At 49.9% G+C, this 20518-nt stretch overlaps 1 protein-coding gene across 1 annotated transcript in view; it reads left to right on the top strand.

Moving 5' to 3' along the window:
* Positions 1-4396: 4396 nt before the first annotated feature.
* Positions 4397-20518, top strand: part of LOC132536321 (unconventional myosin-XVI-like) — a gene marked incomplete at both ends in the record, with an annotated part of 33431 nt that continues 17309 nt past the window's right edge. Inside the window, 3 exons of the mRNA XM_060183955.1 lie at positions 4397-4469; positions 14497-14649; positions 19568-19768. Coding sequence (XP_060039938.1) covers positions 4397-4469; positions 14497-14649; positions 19568-19768 — 427 coding nt within the window. The remainder of the gene's footprint in view (positions 4470-14496; positions 14650-19567; positions 19769-20518) is intronic.

The raw sequence follows: 20518 nt of genomic DNA, 5'->3' as shown, positions 1-20518 counted from the left end.
ATATATTGTATTTATTTATTATTTTTGCCTCCAGGGTTATTGCTGGGACTCAGTGCCTACACTATGAATCCACTGCTCCTGGAAGCCGTTTTTCCCCATTTTTGTTGCCCTTGTTGTTGTTATTATTGTTATTGCTGCTGTTGTTGTTGGACAGGACAGAGAGAAATGGAGAGAGATGGGGAAGACAGAGAGGGGGAGAGAAAGACAGACACCTGCAGACCTGCTTCACCGCCTGTGAAGCGACTCCCCTGCAGGTGGGGGGTGGGGGGCTCGAACCCGGGATCCTATGCTTTACACCATGTGCACTGAACCCCTATTGTCCAGCCTCTGAGAATTTTCTTCTTTTCAGATTTGTGTGTTCCATCGTCTCGTTTTCCACACGAGTGAAGCTACCCATTGTATTCATGCCACATGCATCATGGCCGCCTAGATCAGTGACATGTGGCTCCTGTTTAGGGCTGTTACACAGATTTTAAATCTGATGGGGTTGGGGCCTACATTTCATAATAGCGCCACTGCCTAGAAGGTGCCTGCGTGAAGCACAGAAGACTTACTTTCATAGCTACTAGTAAAATCCTTGGAGTTTTATAAGAATGAACTTCAAGGGGACAGGTGCAGGCCAGCCTGGCTAAGCACACACATTACAGTTGGCAAGGGGACGTGGGTTCAAGCCCCTGGTCCGCACCTGCAGGGAGAGAGGCTTCACGAGCGGAGAAGCAGGGCTACTGGTGCCTCTCTCCCTACTCCTCCCTTCTAAATTCCTCTCGGCCTCATTTAATAAATGAATAAGTAATAAACTTTGAAGAAGAGTATAAAATAGAAGAGTCAACCTTCCCCTCCTGGCTGGCTTCACTGAGCATCTTCTCCACTTCCATCCACTTTATCCCCAAGGACACAACATCATCCCTTTTTGTTGCTGCATAATACTCCATTGAGTATAAGTCCCATAGTTTTTGTATCCAGTCATCTGTTGAAGGGGTGTTTTGGTTGTTTCCAAGTTTTTTAAAAAATATTTATTTATTTTTCCTTTTGTTGTCCTTGTTGTTTAACATTGTTGTGGTTATTGATGTCGTTGTTGTTGGATAGGACAGAGAGAAATGGAGAGAGGAGGGGAAGACAGAGAGGGGGAGAGAAAGACAGACACCTGCAGACCTGCTTCACCGCCTGGGAAGTGACTCCCCTGCAGGTGGGGAGCCGGGGGCTCGAACCGGGATCCTCATGCCGGTCCTTGCGCTTTGCGCCACCTGCGCCTAACCCGCTGCACCACCGCCCGACTCCCTGTTTCCAAGTTTTTGCTGTTGTGAATAAAGCCGCTGTGAACACGGGGGAGGGTGCGTGTTTATCCTTTCAAATTGGTGTCATTTCCTTTGGGTCAATGCCGGGCAGCGGGATTGCTGGGTCCTGCGGCATCTCCAGCCGAGTCTGTTTGTCTGTTTAAGGATCCTCCGCTCTGCTCCCCAGTGGCGGCACCAGCCTGCACCCCTCCCCGCCAGCAGTGTGGCAGAGACCCCTCTCCCCTCACCCTCTCACACTGGCCTCCTGCCGTCTTATTGATGGAGCCTCTGCTCAACATGTCAGGAGCAAATCAGGGCTGCTGAGGTCACTCACGGGGGCGTGTGCTGCTTTGCCAGGTGTGAACCCAGCCCCCACCACACTGAAGGAAGCTTTGGTGCGGTGGTCTCTCTCTCTCTCTCTCTCTCTCTCTCTCCCCCTCTCTCTCTCTCTTTCTCGGAAGAGCCTGGCCCCAGAGCATTCCGCCTATTCACAATGACCGACACACTGTTCTCCTGCTAGAAAGATGGAACCCGGTCATTTGTGATGTCACACTGAGTGAAATAAACCAGGATGACAAACAGAGAGACTTGTGTGGAACTGTACCCCTCTAACCCGAGGGTCTCGTCTGTGTTCCATTCATTTTATAAATAACAACTGGGAAAAAAAAAAAAGGAGGAAGGAGAAAAAGAAAAGGAACCAGTTATACTTCTTGCACTTGTGATGCTGAAGAGAAAGAAAGAAAGAATGAGAGAGAGAGAAAGAAAGAAAGAAAGAAAGAAAAGAAAGAATGAGAGAGAAAGAAAGAAAAGAAAGAATGAGAGAAAGAAAGAAAGAAAAGAAAGAATGAGAGAGAAAGAAAGAAAAGAAAGAATGAGAGAGAGAGAAAGAAAGAAAGAAAGAAAAGAAAGAATGAGAGAGAAAGAAAGAAAAGAAAGAATGAGAGAAAGAAAGAAAAGAAAAGAAAGAATGAGAGAGAAAGAAAGAAAAGAAAGAATGAGAGAAAGAAAGAAAGAAAAGAAAGAATGAGAGAGAAAGAAAGAAAAGAAAGAATGAGAGAGAGAGAAAGAAAGAAAGAAAGAAAAGAAAGAATGAGAGAGAAAGAAAGAAAAGAAAGAATGAGAGAAAGAAAGAAAGAAAAGAAAGAATGAGAGAGAAAGAAAGAAAAGAAAGAATGAGAGAGAAAGAAAGAAAAGAAAGAATGAGAGAGAGAGAAAGAAAGAAAGAAAGAAAGAAAGAAAGAAAGAAGGAAAGACAGACAAGTAACAGCTGGTCCTATTCATATAAGGACATGGTCAAAGCCAGACTTAAAAAAAAAAAAAACACCAGGGTTTATGAGCAGAACTGAGCTGACAGAGTGGAAGGGGTCTGGGGACAGCAGGGAGGAGGGAGACGGGACTGGCAGTTGGGGTGGGCATGGAGTGGCCACAGGCGTCTGGAGAAGGGTGACCCTGTTCGCTGCTACCACACAGTCCTGTAAACACTGCCGCCCCATGCGAATGAACGCCTGTTTGAGGGGCTTGGGCGGTGGTTGAGCGCACACACTACAAGGCACGAGAACCCAGGTTCAAGCCCCGGCTTCCGACCTGCAAGGGGACAACATTAGGAGAGGTGAAGCAGGTCTGCGGGTGTCTCTCTGTCTCTTTCCCTCTCTGTCTCCCCTCCCCTCTCAATTTCTCTCTGTCTCTAGCCAATAAAAAATAAACAGCAAGAAGGCTTTTGTGGAGAGCATATGAGACATCTGCTCTGAGGACCTCCCCCATGTGTCCTGGAGCCTCCCCTCCCCAGAGCCCTGCCCCACTAGGGACAGACAGACACAGGCTGGGGGTGTGGGTCCACCTGCCGACACCCATGTCCAGCGGAGAAGCAATGACAGAAGCCAGAACTCCCACCTTCTGCTCCCCATAAAGAATGTGGGTCCAGGCTCCCAGAGGGATAAAGAACAGGGACGCTTCCCATGGAGGGGACGGGACAGGGAATCTGGTGGTGGGAGCTGTGTGGAATGTACCCCTCTTATGTTACATTTTTGTGAATCATTATTAAATCACTAATGAAATAAATAAATAAAGCATATGCAGTGGCTCAGTGTCTGAACCAGCTTGTGGTCCACCTTGCACGTTACCTGTGTGTGAGGAAGGCAGTGTCCATGTGACTTAACAGGGTCTGAACTTTGCAGGGAAGAGCTGGTTGTAAGGGAGCCGGCTAGGGAGGGGCAGGGACATGGAGAAAAAGTACTTCCAATTGGACGCTTAGCAAACCAAACTTGTGGACAAAGGACCAAAACTCACGTGCGTGTGTGTGTGTGTGTGTGTGTGTGTGTGTGTGTCTGTGTGTGTGTGTGAGTCTGTGTCTGTCTGTCTGTGTGTGTGTCTGTCTGTCTGTGTGTCTGTCTGTCTGTGTGTGTCTATGTGTGTGTGTGAGTGTGTCTGTGTGTGTATCTGTGTGTGTGTCTGTCTGTCTGTGTGTGTGTCTGTCTGTGTGTGTGTCTGTGTGTGTATCTGTGTGTGTGTCTGTGTCTGTGTGAGTGTGTCTGTGTGTGTGTGTGAGTGTGTGTGTGTCTGTGTGTGTGTGTGAGTGTCTGTGTCTGTGTGTGTGTATCTGTGTGTGTGTGAGTGTGTGTGTGTGTGAGTGTCTGTGTCTGTGTGTGTGTCTGTCTGTGTGTGTGTCTGTATCTATGTGTGTCTGTCTGTGTGTGTGTCTGTGTGAGTGTGTGTGTCTGTGTGTGTATCTGTGTGTGTCTGTATGTGTGTCTGTATCTGTGTGTGTGTGTCTGTGTGTGTGTCTGTATGTGTGTCTGTATCTGTGTGTGTCTGTGAGTGTGTGTGTGTCTGTGTGAGTGTGTGTCTGTGTGTGTGTCTGTGTCTGTGTGTGTGTGTATCTGTGTGTGTGTGTGTGTATGTGTGTGTGTGTGTCTGTGTGTGTGTAACCACTGTGAGACATGCCCCTAGTCACTGCTTTTTCAGCAGGTTCTAAGGAGATGACCGGCCTGGCTTGGGTCTCAGAGCCGCAGTGACAGTGGCCGGGTGTCTCTGAGCTCCAGCAGCCCAGGGCGAGGGTCTTGGAAGAGCTTCTAGTCCATCTATCTGTCCATCTGCTCACTGTGTCTCTCTCTCTCTTATTCCAGCTCCCAGACCTGGGCTATTGGAATCCTGGATGTGTTTGGGTTTGAAGAATTTCAAAAGAACGAATTTGAACAAGTAAGTGGGTCTCTGGAAAGATGTGACAAGCGCCCTTGTTTCATCCAACTGGTAACTTAGCTCTTTTGAGCTCAGTGGAGTCCATGCTCGGGATGGGACTCCGGAGTCAGTGAGTGGTTTGTCATGGTGTTTTCAAATGAAAATACCTGAACTCTCAGGAGGTGGTGCAGAGACCACAATGTGGATGTATGAGCATGGCGTCCTGAGACTGATCCCCAGGCTGTAGTGTCAGAGTGATGCTCTGGCTCCCTCCCTCCCTCTCCCTCCTTCCCTCCCTCTCCATTCCTCGCTCCCTCCCTCCCTCTCTCTCCCTCTCACTTTCTCCCTCCCTCTCTCTCTCATTCTCTCTCCCTCTCTCTTTTCTCCCTATCTCTCCCCCCTTCCTCTTTCTCCCCATAGTTCATAAACAAATAAATAAATAAATCTTGTAAAAAGTTAAAAGATTGGAGGCCAGGTGGTAGTGCAGTGGGTTACTCACACGTGGTATGAAGCGCAAGGACCAGCTTAAGGATCCCGGTTCGAGCCCCCTGGCTCCCTACCTGCAGGGGAGTCGCTTCACAAAGGGTGAAGCAGGTCTGCAGGTGTCTTTCTCTCTCCCTCTTTGTCTCCCCTTCTCTCTGTGTTGATTTCTCTCTGTCCTATCCAATAATAACAACAACAATGACAAGGGTAACAAAAGGGGGAAAATGGCCTCCAGGAGCAGTGGATTCGTAGTGCAGGCACTGAGCCCCAGTGATAACCCTGGAGGCAAAAAAAATTTTTTTTAAAGTGGAAGGATGAACTTCTGTATCTGTCTGGCTGACATGTTCATCGTTTATATGAGAACTGGTAGATGGCTGGCGTGATCACTGTATGAAGCAGAGCTGTTGACTTTACTAATTTGCTTTCTGTTGCTCTGCTTCTAGTTCTGCTCTGGGATCCCTTCTGTTACAGTGCTTGGCGTTGTGGTCTATTTACACGGTCACTCTGTTACACGGGTTTGGTCTCACTCCCCCTGCCTCCGGGAGACTGTGGTTTAGTCTCTGCTAGTTTGCGCTTCTCTCTTCTCCCCGCCCCCATCCTACCTACTTGCTGGGTTCCTGACGCTGCCGCCAGAAGAGAGAGATGCAGGACAGATTCAGGTTGTGATTAGATTAGATTAGTTTTTTGAAGCGTCTGCTCGTGAATAAAGAAATACTGCTTCTCCGCTCAGCCGTGTGTCCCTGATCGTCTGTCTCCCGCCGTGAAGCTAGCCCGGCCTGCTGGCGCCCTGAACTCTGACTGACAGCTTTATTTCATTTTTCCCTAGAGTTGAGGTCTAGCACCTAAGTGCCACTCCTGAGCAGACTTTTCCTTGTTTTCGATTTCAATTTCGGATAGGAAAGGACAGACACATGGTGGCCTGAGCTCGACCCGGAGCCCCATGGCCGTGCCGGCCAGTCTGAGTGATGGCACAGGCTCACCCCGAACCCTCTCCACTTTCCAGCTGGTTCTGTGAGCCTCCGGTGCCGGGAGTCCGAGAGCCTGGTTTTACCTGTGCGCAGAATGATGACTGTTTGCTTGTGAAATGACTCTTCTCTCTACCGGCTGACGACCTACAGTCTGGAGCTTAAACTCTCTGAAGGAAAGCAGAGGGGGGAAGAGGTTTTGATTTCCGGGGTGGGGGGAAAACATGGTCCCTGGGAGATGATTTGAGGAGGAGGACAGAGAGGTGGAGGGGGCCAGGGCAGTCGGTGCTGCAGCCGGCCGAGTGTGCCTGTTACCAGGCACAAGGACCCAGGTTCAGGACTAACCCCTTCCTGTGGGGGTGGGGAGGGAGGTTCACCAGCGGTGATGCAGGGCTGCAGGTGTCTCTGCCTCTCTCGGTCTCTCTCTCCCCCTTCCATCTCAAGTTTTCTCTTTCTTTATCAAAAAGAAAGAGAGAAAGGAAGGAAGGAAGGAAGGTAGGAAGGAAGGAAGGAAGGAAGGAAGGAAAAAAAGAAGGAAAAGAAAAAAGTCTGGAGGGGAGTGGTGGATTTATAATGTCAGCATCCAGCCCCAGCAATAGCCCTGGTGGTGGTTAAAAAAAAAAAATGAGGGAGGGAGGGAGGACAGAGAAAACCGAAAGCAAAAGCAAATGAAAGACAGCCAGATCCTGACTCCGACTCCGACTCCGACAGCGGGCCAGGCACGGAAGCCGTCCGTCCCAAAGTGGGCCCAGGAGAGAGGCGTCTGTCATGCTGGGCCTTCCAAGATCCGCACGTGGCAGGATGCTAACGTCTCAGGGCTGGAGGTGGCAGAGCCCCGGAAATGCTGAGCTTCCAAGCTGGAGATCCTGCGTTCAACCCCTGAGGCCTTGGAGCCGGAGTGATGCTCTGATTCTCACTCTCTCTCTCTCTCTCTGTGTCTCTCTCCTCTCTCTCTGTGTGTGTCTCTCTCCTCTCTGTGTGTGTGTGTGTCTCTCTCCTCTCTCTGTGTCTCTCTCCTCTCTCTCTGTGTCTCTCTCCTCTCTCTGTGTGTGTCTCTCCTCTCTCTGTGTGTGTCTCTCTCCTCTCTGTGTGTGTCTCTCTCCTCTCTCTCTGTGTGTCTCTCTCCTCTCTCTGTGTGTGTCTCTCCTCTCTGTGTGTGTGTCTCTCTCCTCTCTGTGTGTGTGTCTCTCTCCTCTCTTTCTCTGTGTCTCTCTCTCCTCTCTCTGTGTGTGTGTCTCTCTCCTCTCTCTCTGTGTGTCTCTCTCCTCTCTCTGTGTGTGTCTCTCCTCTCTGTGTGTGTGTCTCTCTCCTCTCTCTGTGTGTGTCTCTCTCCTCTCTCTGTGTGTGTCTCTCTCCTCTCTCTGTGTGTCTCTCTCTCCTCTCTCTCTCTGTGTGTCTCTCTCCTCTCTCTGTGTCTCTCTCCTCTCTGTGTGTGTCTCTCTCCTCTCTCTGTGTGTCTCTCTCCTCTCTCTGTGTGTGTCTCTCTCCTCTCTCTCTGTGTGTGTCTCTCTCCTCTCTCTCTGTGTGTGTCTCTCTCCTCTCTCTGTGTGTCTCTCTCCTCTCTCTGTGTGTGTCTCTCTCCTCTCTCTGTGTGTGTCTCTCTCCTCTCTCTGTGTGTGTCTCTCTCCTCTCTCTCTGTGTGTGTCTCTCTCCTCTCTCTGTGTGTCTCTCTCCTCTCTCTGTGTGTGTCTCTCTCCTCTCTCTCTGTGTGTGTCTCTCTCCTCTCTCTGTGTGTCTCTCTCCTCTCTCTGTGTGTGTCTCTCTCCTCTCTCTCTGTGTGTCTCTCTCCTCTCTCTCCCTCTCTTTATCTCTTCTCTCTCCTCTCCTCTCTTTGTCTCTTCTCTCTCCTCTCTTTAACTCTTCTCTCTCTCCTCTCTCTTTCCTCTTTCTCCTCTCTTTATCTCTTCTCTCTCCTCTCTTTAACTCTTCTCTCTCTCCTCTCTCCTCTTTCTCCTCTCTTTATCTCTTCTCTCTCCTCTCTTGCTCTCTCTCTGCTCTCTCTTCTCTCTCTCGTCTCTCTATCCTCTCTCTCCTCTCCTCTCTTCTCCTCTCTTTCCTCTCTCACTCCTCTCTCGTCTCTCTCTCCTCTCTTTCTCTATCCTCTCTTTATCTCTTCTCTCTTCTCTCTCTCCTCTCTTTCTCTCCTCCCTTTCTCTCTTTCTCTTCTCTCTTTGACAACTAAATAACTTTCTGAAAGATTTCTCTTTATTGAAAATTCCGGTGTCATCACACTGTCTGTCTTTTTAAAAAATATATTATTATTGGATAGACAGAAATTGAGAGAGGAGGGGGAGGTGTGAAGACAGAGAGACCTCTGCAGCCCTGCTTCACCACTCGTGAAGCTTCCCCCTGCAGGTGGGGACCGGGGGCTTGAACCCGGGTCCCTGTGCACTGTAACACTGTAACGTGAGTCCTTAATCAGGTGCACCGCCGCCTGGCCCTTAGGGAAGAATCTTAAAGCTGGAACAAGTCAGAGACAGACCTCACTCACGATCTGAGCTTGTTCTCAGAGGCCTGTCCAGAGACCTCGCTCTACTTTCAGGTTGTTCTGAGGTCCGAGCCATGGCCCATCTTTCATATTTTTATCAGGAGACATCAGGGTACATTCTGGGCCCCAAGAAATCTCTCCCAGGCTCTAGCTGATGGGACACCTGTTAGAGTGCACATGGTACTATGGGCAAGGTCCAGGGTTCAAACCCCCAGGCCCCACCTGCAGGGGGGAATCTGTAAAATCCCTGAAGCAGGTCTGCAGGTGTCTGTCTTTCTCTCCCCCTCCCCACTCCCTCTCAGCTTCTCTCTGTCCATGAAAAAAGTGAGTGAGAAGTGCAGCATATGAGCTCGGCTGAGTGTCCCCTACAGACTCATGCACTGGGGTTGCTGCTTCATTTTCCTTCCCTTTACTGGGGGCTGGCTGGATGGTAGCACAGTCTCTCATGTCTCCTTGAAAGGCTTCGGGGGCACGTGGCCCCCCACCTAAGGCACCTCCCCCATCATGCAGCAGTGTTGTTTTCACCGGGCTATGTTGTTTTCGCCGGGCTGGCTTCACGGGAGGGGAACAGACGACCAGGGACTCATGGTTGAGCTGTAGGCAGTATCTCTTTATTCATGCAGGACGCAGCACAATCTAAGACGAGCTAAGCTAAACTCAAGGTACTGTAAAACTCACAATGCTGTCTTTATATATACTTGCCAAGTAGGGTGGAAACAGGATGTGACATAGAGAGGGTGGAGAGAAAAGTGACTGGTGAAAATCAGAGTGTGACAAGGAGAGGATCAGGGTGTGACAAGGAGAGGATCAGGGTGTGACAAGGAGAGGGGGTGGAGTAGGCGAGAATCCTATCACTGAACCACTAATGCCCTGGAGGGAGAGTGGTGCTTGTTAACAGCAGTTATGTAAATAGAATGAAGTGGTTATGTAAATAGAATAGTGTTAAGCAGGGGGGATTTAAACCAAATGAAACAGAAGGGGTCTCATGCATACCAACACAGCACGACTCCAACATCCCTTCATCCATCCCTGTCTCTGCTTCCCAGAGTCCTTTGCTTTGACGCCACAGGCCACACCCAGTCCAAGCCAACTTCAGGTTCCACTCACTGTCCTTGTTCCCTGAGTCCCAGCCAGGGGTGAGAGCCCTCGGTCTTGCTCCTTCCCTCGGCTGATCTACACACAGCATGATAACTTCAAGTTCTGTCCAACACACGGCAGAGGAGAGGGCATTACTTTTAACAGCAGTATAGTATTCCATTGTGGCTTTTTAAAATTCTTATTTATAAAGTGGAAATATTGACAAGACTATAGGGTAAGAGGGGTACTTTTCCACACAATTCCAACCCCAGAACTCTATCCCATCTCCTCCACTGGAAGCTTCCCAATTCTTTATCCCTCTGGGAGGATGGACCAGAGATCTTTATGGGGAGCAGAAGGTGGGAGTTCTGGCTTCTGTCATTGCTTCTCCGCTGGACATGGGTGTTGGCAGGTGGATCCACACCCCCAGCCTATGTCTGTCTGTCTGTCCCTAGTGTGGCAGGGCTCTGGGGAGGGGAGGGTCCAGGACACATGGTTATCTTTCTGACATAAATTTCTTAGTCACTCCTCTGTCCTGAGGCATCTGGATTGCTTCCCAAGCTTACAAACTGTGTGCTGTGAACTTCGGTGTTAATAGTCTATTCATTTTGTCCAGAGCACCACTCAACCCTCGCTTTTGGTGGTGCTGGGGATCAAACCTGGGACCCTTTGAATGCAAGTCCTGTCCGCCAGTCCTGTGCTGTCTCCCTGGCCCTAGTGGGCTTCTAGGGAGGAGGAATTGGCAGCTCACGCAGTTTGCATTTTTTCTAATATTTATTTATTTTCCCTTTTGTTGCCTATGTTGTTTTATTGTTGTGGTTATTGTTGTTATTGATGTCATCGTTGTTGGCTAGGACAGAGAGAAATGGAGAGAGGAGGGGAAGACAGAGAGGGGGAGAGAAAGACAGACACCTGCAGATCTGCTTCACCACCTGTGAAGCGACTCCCCTGCAGGTGGGGAGCCGGAGGCTCGAACCGGGATCCTTATGCCGGTCCTTGTGCTTTGCGCCACCTGCGCTTAACCTGCTTCGCTACCGCCGACTCCCACAGTTTGCATTTTTTTAATTGGAGGACTAACGCTTTGTAGTAAATACAGCTGTTGGCACATGTGTAAAATGTCTCAGTTTTCTGCAAAACACTCCCCCATCCCAGGTCCTCCTCCACCATCAACACCAGGACCTGAAAGCCCCCCCCCCACCCCCCAGAGCCCTTTGCTTTGGGGCAAAACACCAAACCCAGCCCACATTCTGCTTGGAGTTTCCCCTTCTGTTCTGATTTCTCCAATTCTGTCCCTGAGTGAGATCAACCCATCTTCATCCTGCTCTTTCTGGCTGATCTCACTTCACACGATTCCTCCCAGCCCCATCCCAGAGGAGGCAAACAAGGTGACTTCATCCTTCTTCACAGCTGAGTAGTATTCCATTGTATTTATATACCACAACTTGCTCAGCCACTCATCTGTTGTTGGACACCTGGGTGGCTTCCAGGTTGTGGCTGTTACACATTGTGCTGCTGTGAACACAGGTGCACACAGATCTTTCTGGATGGGTGTGTTGGGTTCCTTAGGATCTGTCCCCAGGAGAGGAATTGCAGGGTCATAGGGCAGGTCCCCTTCTAGTCTTCTGAGAGTCTCCAGACTGCTTTCCACAGGGCTGGACCCACTGACATTCCCAGCAGCAGTGCAGGAGGGTCCTTTGTCCCCACAACCTCTCCAGCATTTGCTGCTGCTGCCTTTTCTGCTGTGTGACATTCTCACAGGAGTGACGCGTTATCTCAGTGTTGTCTTTACTTGCATCTCTCTGACTATCAGTGACTTGGAGCATCTAACCAGTTAATTATAAGCCAGCTCATGTACCCTTCCAAACTCCACTCCCCCAGATGTGTTCATGACAAACCCAATTCCTTGAGTAAAATCTCTCCAGCTGTTCCCCTTCTGTCTGTCACCTGGTGAAGCAGGTCTGGAGCAAAGCTATAAGAGAGCCTGGCAGGCCTCACCCTGGGGAGATGGATGGGGCTGGCGGGGTGGGGGGCAGGCCGAGCCCTGGTGTCAAAAATTAACTGGAAGCATTATACCAAAGGGCTACGTCTGGCCTCGACCCCAAACCAATTCAATTAGAGCAGGTCCCTGACGCAGCTGGGCTTCAAAGCTCTCCAAGTGTTTCTAGTCTGGAGACAGAGGGAGGATGTTCTGTCCATTAACTGGCTTGCTCTTCAATTAAACACAAATGCATAGAGTGAGTGCGTGTGTGTGTGTGTGTGTGTGTGTGTGTGTGAGAGAGAGAGAGAGAGAGAGAGAGAGACTGTGACGGGGGTATCAGATTCAGACACTCAGCACTTCTCAAAGATATTCTGCAAAAAATGCTCCAAGTCACTGATGGTCAGAGAGATGCAAATAAAGACGACACTGAGATACAGCGTCACTCCTGTGAGAATGTCACACAGCAGAAAAGGCAGCAGCAACAAGTGCTGGAGAGGCTGTGGGGACAGAGGAGCCTCCTGCTCTGCTGGTGGGAATGTCCTTGGTCCAGCCCCTGTGCAGAGCAATCTGGAGACTCTCAGAAGCTGGAAGGGGACCTGCCCTGTGACCCTGCAATTCCTCTCCTGGGGACAGATCCTAAGGAACCCAACACACCCATCCAGAAAGATCTGTGTGCACCTGTGTTCACAGCAGCACCATGTGTAACAGCCAAAACCTGGAAGCAACCCAGGTGCCCAACAACAGATGAGTGGCTGAGCAAGCTGTGGTCTAGATACACCATGGAATACTACTCAGCTGTTAAAAGTGATGAATTCACCTTCTTCCCCTCCTCTGGGATGGAGCTTGAAGGCATCCTGTGAAGTGAGATCATCCAGAAAGAGCAGGATGAAGTTGGGGTGATCTCACTCATGGACAGAAGTGGAGACATCAGAACAGAAGGGGACACACTAAACAGAACGTGGGCTGGGTTTGGTGTCTTGCCCCAAAGTCAAGGGCTCTGGGGAGGTGGTGGCGGGGAGGCTTTCAGGTCCTGGTGCTGATGGCGGAGGAGGACTTAGGCTGGAGGGAGGAAAGGGTGTTTTGCAGAAGACTGATAAATTTTACACATGTTCCAGTGACTATATTTACTTGTTGTCTATAAGCCATTAACCCCCAATTAAAATAAAAGTTATCAACAGGGTGGGGGGTTACTGGAGGTGCAGGCGGCAGCCTGGGTTCTAATCCCAGAACATCCCTGCCTCCTGGGCGGCTCTTCCTGACCACAGCTCGTTCTCTGCCGGTCTCACCCCTCAGCCTCCTCCAGTGCTGCTCCGAGCACGTGTGTCAAATGTCTGGGGTGTGAGGGGCCCTGGGCGCCCAGACACCTACACTGTGCAGGCCTTCGGCTGTCTCTGTCTCAGACGAGACGCCATCACTAACAGGGTGGCAAGAATCAGTCTCTTCTGTGTGGGACTTGGGAGCGTTTGCTCCGTGGGAAGCGCTCAGTGTTCAACCGGGAATTCTGTGAGCCCCATCTATGGAGCTTGGAGGTTCATGCTGCAGAAAGTGGCTTTTTTAATATTTTATTTGTGGTGCCCGGGTGATGGCACACTGGGTTAAGCACATATCAAAGTGCAAGGACCAGCATAAGGACTCCAGTCAGTGCTGGCATGGAGCCCCAGAGATAACCCTGGATAGTAACAATACTGTTACTACTACTAATAACAATAATAGAGTGGTGAAGCAGGGCTGCACGTGTCTCTCTGTCTCTATTTGATAGATAAAGAAATAACATAAGAAAAGTTACAACCATCTATTGGATTTCTTTGCTTTAATGTCTTTTTTTTCTAATATTTATTTATTTACTTATTCCCTTTAGTTGTCCTTATTGTTTTATTGTTGTAGTTATTATTGTTGTCGTCATTGTTGGATAGGACAGAGAGAAATGGAGAGAGGAGGGAAGACAGAGACGGGGAGAGAAAGACAGACACCTGCAGACCTGCTTCACCGCCTGTGAAGCGACTCCCCTGCAGGTGGGGAGCCGGGGGCTCGAACCGGGATCCTGACGCCGGTCCCTGCACTTTGCACCATGTGCACTTAACCCGCTGCGCTACCGCCCGCCTCCCTGGGTTTCTCTCACTTACTTCACTGAGCAATATATGTGGCTTACTCATCACGCCGCCCGTGACCACGTCTCCTTCTTGTTTTCCTTTATTTCCGTGCGACTGCATCGCACCAACACACATAGGTGCCAGGGGTTCCCCCTTGTCTGCACTTCCCCTCCCACTTCCTGAGAATCCCCAGCCCCACCTGTGACCACCGGCGGAGACTTTAATCACAGTTTTCAGAGGGGCTTGGAGGCCTGGGAGGGGGGTGTCCCCACGACCGCTGGCAGGAGGACACAGGTAAACACCATCACTGCGGCTTCACTGTAGACATCGCCCTTTCTTATTTTTTATTTTGATTTTTTTTTCTGCCTCCAGGGTCATCGCTGGGGCTCAGCGCCGGCACTATGAATCCACTGCTCCTGGAGGCCATTTTTTTCCATGTTATTGGACAGGACAGAGAGAAATTGAGAGAGAAGGGGGCAGAGAGATAGAGAAAGAGAGGCACCTGCAGCCCTGTTTCACCACTTGTGAAATGTCCCCTCTGCAGGTGGGGAGCCGGGGATTGAACCCAGATCCTTGTGTGGGGCCTTACGCTTCACACTGTGTGCATTTAACTGAGTGCTCCACCGCCTGCCCCCCCCCCCCGTGTCTTCGTAATAATCTAGAAAGGTCTTTTTTTTCCCCCTGCTCCTTACATCCTTTTGATTACAGGAGAAGCCCTCTTCCTCCGGGAAGCCCTCCTTCATCATGACTCATTTACTAAGCACTTTGCTGAGGTCGTCTGCCTTCCTTCATGTCCTAAGCAGACTCTGAATGGCACCGCCAGATGGTGGGAAGTGGACAGTCTGATGTCCAGGCACCACTGCCGGGCTTTCCGGAGAGAGACTGCCAGCCGGGGTTCTAAGTCGGTATTTCTGCTCCCGGCCCCCAGGCTCGGTACCTCACGAACTGTCCTCTGTTCCCCCTGCAGCTCTGTGTCAACATGACCAACGAGAAGGTGCAGGAGTACATCAGCCAAGAGCTTTTCCTCCAGGAGCAAGAGGAGTGTGTCCAGGAGGGAGTCGCCATGGAAACCACTTACTCTCCCGGGAACCAGGCAGGAGTCCTGGATTTTTTTTTCCAGGTATTCATATCATATCATCACAGGCCTCACGGCTGCACGTGTTTCCACGTGCCAGAGACAAAGCACCTTCTCTCAAGGGCGCCTCGGCTTTGCGTCTGTCTGTCCCTGGCAGTGCATTCTCAGTCTGACGGACGGGCACAGGGCGCCTCGCTCTCCAGGGCCGGGAAGTCTGCTGACTCACTGTAGGGACAAGAAATATCAGATCGTTTTGCTACAGAAATAACCCGCATCGATTCTGTCTCCACTTCCTCTGGCATAGTTACCAATGCCCGTGCCCAGAATTAATATTTTATAAGATAACATCAAGAGAGAGAGAGACCATAAGACAGATTCAACAGAATCCTTTTACCTATATTGGGAAGGTTGGCAGGGACTATCTGCGTGCTCGTGGTTTCAGCTTCTCTGCAGGTGTTTTTGTACATCTATATCTATAAATAGTTTCTGCCTTACAGTACAAGAATCTTTCCTTCAATAATTCCACCACAGAGGGAGTCGGGCTGTGGTCCAGCGGGTTAAGCACAAGTGGTGCAAAGCGCAAGAACGGGCGTAAGGATCCCGGTTTGAGCCCCCGGCTCCCCACCTGCAGGGGAGTCGCTTCACAGGCGGTGAAGCAGGTCTGCAGGTGTCTGTCTTTCTCTCCCCCTCTCTGTCTTCCCCTCCTCTCTCCATTTCTCACTGTCCTAACAACAACAACAACATCAATAGCTATAACAATTGTAAACAACAAAGGCAACAACAACAAAATAGTAATAATTCTCCCACAGAAACCCAGACCAAGCAATGGACAGCCCGTCCTATTGACGAGTCTGTGAAGAAGGGCCTATGTAGGCAGGTGCAGGCTAACTCAAAGTCCCCTGAGTGCTGTTTAACATGGATGCGTATTTAATTCCTGTCTTTATTTCTGTCCTTGTTGACATATGCGTGATGTTGTTTTTGGTTTTTTTTGTTTTTTTATTTTGTTGTCCTTGTTGTTTTATTGTTGTAGTTATTGTTGATGTCGTTGCTGTTGGATAGGACAGAGAGAAATGGAGAGAGGAGGGAAGACAGAGAGGAGGAGAGAAAGACAGACACCTGCAGACCTGCTTCACCGCCTGTGAAGCGACTCCCCTGCAGGTGGGGAGCCGGGGGCTCGAACCAGGATCCTTACGCTGGTCCTTGCGCTTTGCGCCACGTGCGCTTAACCCGCTGCGCCACTGCTTGACTTCCCTATATGTGATGTTTTTATTAGTGATTTAATAATGATGAACAAGATTATAAGATCACAGGGGTACAATCCCACACAGCTCCCACCACCAGAGTTCCTGTCCCATCCCCTCCATTGGAAGCTTCCCTGTTCTTTATCCCTCTGGGAGCCTGGACCCAAATTCTCTATGGGGAGCAGAAGGTGGAGGTTCTGGCTTCTGTCATTGCTTCTCCGCTGGACATGGGTGTTGGCAGCTCCGTTGAAATATACATTATTTTATTTTTTATATTTATTTTTTTCCCTTTTGTTGCCATTGTTGTTTTTCACTGTTGTTGTAGGTTTTATTGTGTTGTTATTATTGTCATCATTGTTGGATAGGACAGAGAGAAATGGAGAGAGGAGGGGAAGACAGAGAGGAGGAGAGAAAGACACCCGCAGACCTGCCTCACTGCTTGTAAATCGACTCCCCTGCAGGTGGGCCGCTGGGGGCTCGAGAAATACACATTTTTTAAAGGTTGTTTATTGATCGATGAGAGAAAGCCTCAGAGCATGACTCTGGCACGTGCGGTACCAGGATCAGAACTCAGTACCCCCTGCTTGATAGCCCACATCTGTATCCACTCTACCACCTGCCTGGCCGGACCTTACCCACAGTGTCAGATGCTCTCGTTTCTGCCACTCACTTGCCAACGTATTTCTGTATTACTCACTACTGCCATGGCTGTTTGCAGAGCCAGGACTTCATACACGTGTATTTCACTGCTTTGGGGCCGACATTTCATTCTCATTTCAGATAGAGAGACAAAGGGACATGGAGACACCACCTTGCTGGGGCTTCCCCCAACCCCATGGCACCTCCCAGGTGTCACCAGGGTTTGAACCTGGGCAGCACACATGCCATAGTGTGTGCCCTTCCCAGGAGCTATTATTGAGTCCCATACTTTCTATTGATTTATTTTGACCAGGGTTATCACGGGGGGCCCTGTGCCTGGAGTACAGATTTGCTGCTCCCAGTGGCCATTTTTTCCTGTTATTTTTCTTTATTGGACAAGACAGAGAGAAACTGAGAGGGGAAGATGAGATGAAGAGGGAGAGGGACAGAGAGACACTCGCAAGCCTGCTTCACCGCTTACGACACTTTCCCCCTGCACATGGGGAGCGGGGACTCGAACCTGGCTTCTTGTGCATAGAGACATGGGTCCTTAACCAGGTGTGCCACCACCGCCCAGCCCCCAGCCCCAGACTCTTTAAAATTAGTTGCAGAAAATGCCCTTCTTCAGAGAGCCCGTCCCCAGCAGGACGACACGCAGAGCTTAGGGTTCACCCAGCTTGTCTGTTTCACAGTTTTTTAAGTGCTTTTAGACACATCTCCTCCTCCCTCGTCCACAGGAAGCTGAGGGAGCCGGCACCCTCATTCCTGCTTCCGGCATTTTCCTGACTCCCCAACAGCCCCCTGGCACACATGAGCGATTCTCCCTCTTGGTTTTCTTCCCAGGGAAGCCGAGCTCAGGACTCCTTTTCAGCCCCGTGTCCCTCCCTCCGCGGGAGATTAAGGTCCCCTGGTTCCCTCACCTGGCAGCATTCTGATCACACTCCTCAGCTGAGGGTCCCGAGTCCCCCCCCCCTTTTTTTTTCCCCTAGTCCTAAGCATGGGACTATTGGAGTTGTTAGTTCTTGATGAAAAGGATTCCATCACGATTTTGTAAAATAAAAATACTTCATTATGATTTTTTAAAAACGTATTGAGGGGATTAATGTTTTGCAGTCAACAGTAAATACAGTTGTTGGTACTTGTGTAAAATTTATCAGTTTGGGGCAGGGAGGTAGACAGCATAATGGTTATGCAAAGTCACTCTCGTGCTTGAGGCTCCAAAGTCCCAGGTTCAGTCCCCACACCACCATAAGCTAGAGCAGAGCAGAACTCTGGTAATTTAAATTTCTCAGTTTTCTGCCAAACACACCCCCCCCAGCCCAGATCCTCCTCCACCATCAGCACCGAGACCTGAAAGCCCCCCACCCACCCAACCAGAGTCCTTGACTTTGGATCAAGACACCAAACCCAGCCCACGTTCTGCTTGGTGTTTCCACTTCTGTTCTGATGTCTCCACTTCTGTCCCCGAGTGAGATCAGCCCATCTTCATCCTGCTTTTTCTGGCTGATCTCACTTCACAGGATTCCTCTCCTGGGGATAGATCCTAAGGAACCCAACACATCCATCCAGAAAGATCTGTGTACACCTGTGTTCACAGTAGCACAACGTGTAACAGCAGAAACCTGGAAGCAACCCAGGTGCCCAACAACAGATGAGTGGCTGAGAAAGTTGTGGCCTAGACACACCATGGAATACTATTCAGCTGTGAAGAAGGATGACATCTCCTCCTTCACTTTCTCTAGGATGGAGCTAGGAGGAGTCTGTCACAGGTTCTATGGCCTAACCCCTTGCTAGCACTGCCCCGTGATGTGTGCCTTCCCTTGGCAGCAGTGTGATGTGTCTGGTGTGTTCTTTAGGTTAAGGGGGGAAAAAAAATCAGGATTTTCTTTTACTTGACTTGTTCAAAAATTATTATTAAAATGAAAACATACTTTTCAGTAGCTCCAGTGGTTTATTTCCATGAGGAAACAGGATTTCCTTCTTTCATTCTTCCAGTCAACAAATATTTCTGGGATGCCGCACTGGCATAGCGCTTCTGCTGCTGCCATTTTTGTTAGGCCAAGGCGGAGTGCTGCTGCTGCTGCTGCTGCTGCTGGAACCCAAACTGATGCTCTTTAAAAACAGAAAAAGGTTTCCGCATCACATAACGTGGAAAACTGAGAAACGCTGTGCATGTACAAACAGTGTATTTACTGTTGAGTGTAAAACATTAATCCCCAATAAAGAAATTTTAAAAAAGGAAAAAAAAAAGGTTATTCTTAACTCAAAAAAAAAAAAGAAAGAAAGAAAGAAAACCAGAGTAAGTGAGCATGGATAGCTCAGTTGGGTAGTACGCTGCTGTGCCATGTGTGGGACCCAGGTTTGAGCCTGGCTTCTTCCACCACATTGAAGGAAGCTTCAGTGCTGTGGGCTGGATCTCTCTCTCTCTTTGTTTTTAATTATTAATTAATTAATTAATTAATTGGACAGAAACAGACAGAAATCGAGAGGGAAGGAGGAGAGACACCCGCAGCCCTGCTTCACCACTCGTGAAGCTTCCCCTCCCCTCCCCTCCCCTCCCCCCCCCCCCGCGTTCGGGACCAGGGGCTTGAACCTGGGTCCTTGCACATTGTAATGTGTGCACTCAACCAGATGTGCTGCCACCCGGCTCCCATTTTAGCGTCCTCTCTCCCTCTCTCTTATCATCAGTTTAAAAAATATTATCTTTATTTATTGAATAGAGACAGCCAGAAATCAAGGAAAGAGAAAGAGAGAGAGAGAGAGAGAGAGAGAGACGCCTGCAGCCCTGCTTCACCACTCACAAAGCTTTCCTCCTGCAGGTAGGGGATTGAACCCAGGCCCTTGCTCACGTAACATGTGCGCTCAACCAGGTGTGCCACCACCCGGCCCCTTCTATCTCTGTCAATCTCTCTGTATGTTTATATACCTATACAGATACATATATACTGATATATAATCAGTGTATCAGGCATAGAGGCTGGTGTGTTTGCTCAGCTCGAATGGGAGCTGGTGAAAATGTGAGTCCAGAAGCAGCAAGCAGGGATGCAGAGGAAGGCCACAGCCCCTGCCTCTCTCCCCTCCAGGAGCCTGCTGGGTTCCTGTCCTTGCTGGACGAGGAAAGCCACGCGCTCTGGGCCGCGGAGCCCGGCCTCCCCCGGAAGCTGCAGGGCCTCCTGGATGCCTCCAACAGCAACGCTGTCTACTCCCCGGCCAAGGATGGCAACGGGAACGTGGCCTTCAGGGAGCAGGGCGCTGCCTTCACCGTCATGCACTACGCGGGCAGGGTGAGTGCAAAGGGCGGGTGGAGGGGTGGCCGGTCCAGTGTCCCAGGAACCTTGGGGACGGTTTAGAGACCTTTCCTGTGAGCAGAGGAGTCCCGGACACTCCGCCCTTCTTCATGTGGCCGGTCTGCAGGAGTCTCCCCTTTCTGTCTCTCCCTCACTTCCTCCCTCTCTTTCTCTCACCCTCTATAAAGGAGGAAGGAAGGGAGGGAGGAACGGAGGGCGGAGGAAGGAAAGGAGGGAGTGAGGAAGGAAAGGAGAAAGGAAGAAAGAAAGAGAGAGGAGGGGGAAGAAAAGAGATAGAAAGGGAGGGAAGGAAGGAGGGAGGTAGAAAGGAAGGAAGGGAGGGAGGGAGAAAGAAAGGAAGGGAATAATAGAGATAGACAGGGAAGGAGGGAAAAGGAGAGAGGAAGGAAGAGAGGGAGAGAAAGAAAGAGAGGAAGAAAGGAAGGAAGGAAGAGGAAGGGAAAGGAACAGGGGATAGAAGGAAGGCAGGAAGGCAAGCTGACTTCTGGGAGATGCTGGAGGAATGATGCCAGCACTGAGCCCCAGTGACAATCCTGGTGGCCAAAAAATGCATATCTTAGTGATTTTTGTACTTTTTATTATAGTGTCATTTTATTACAAGTCTATATGATTTAATATAGATTTGAAAAATTAAAAGAGTGTGAGGTGTAACTCCACTTTGTGCCCACCACCAGAGAAGCTGGAGTGTTTCTCCCAAGGTCACACATATGAGCTGAATCTCTGACT

This window comes from Erinaceus europaeus, unplaced genomic scaffold, assembly GCF_950295315.1.
Source record: "Erinaceus europaeus unplaced genomic scaffold, mEriEur2.1 scaffold_887, whole genome shotgun sequence".
Lineage (NCBI taxonomy): Eukaryota > Metazoa > Chordata > Mammalia > Eulipotyphla > Erinaceidae > Erinaceus > Erinaceus europaeus.
The sequence above is the reverse complement of the archived record's forward strand: the minus strand, read 5'-3'. Positions and strand labels throughout refer to the sequence as shown.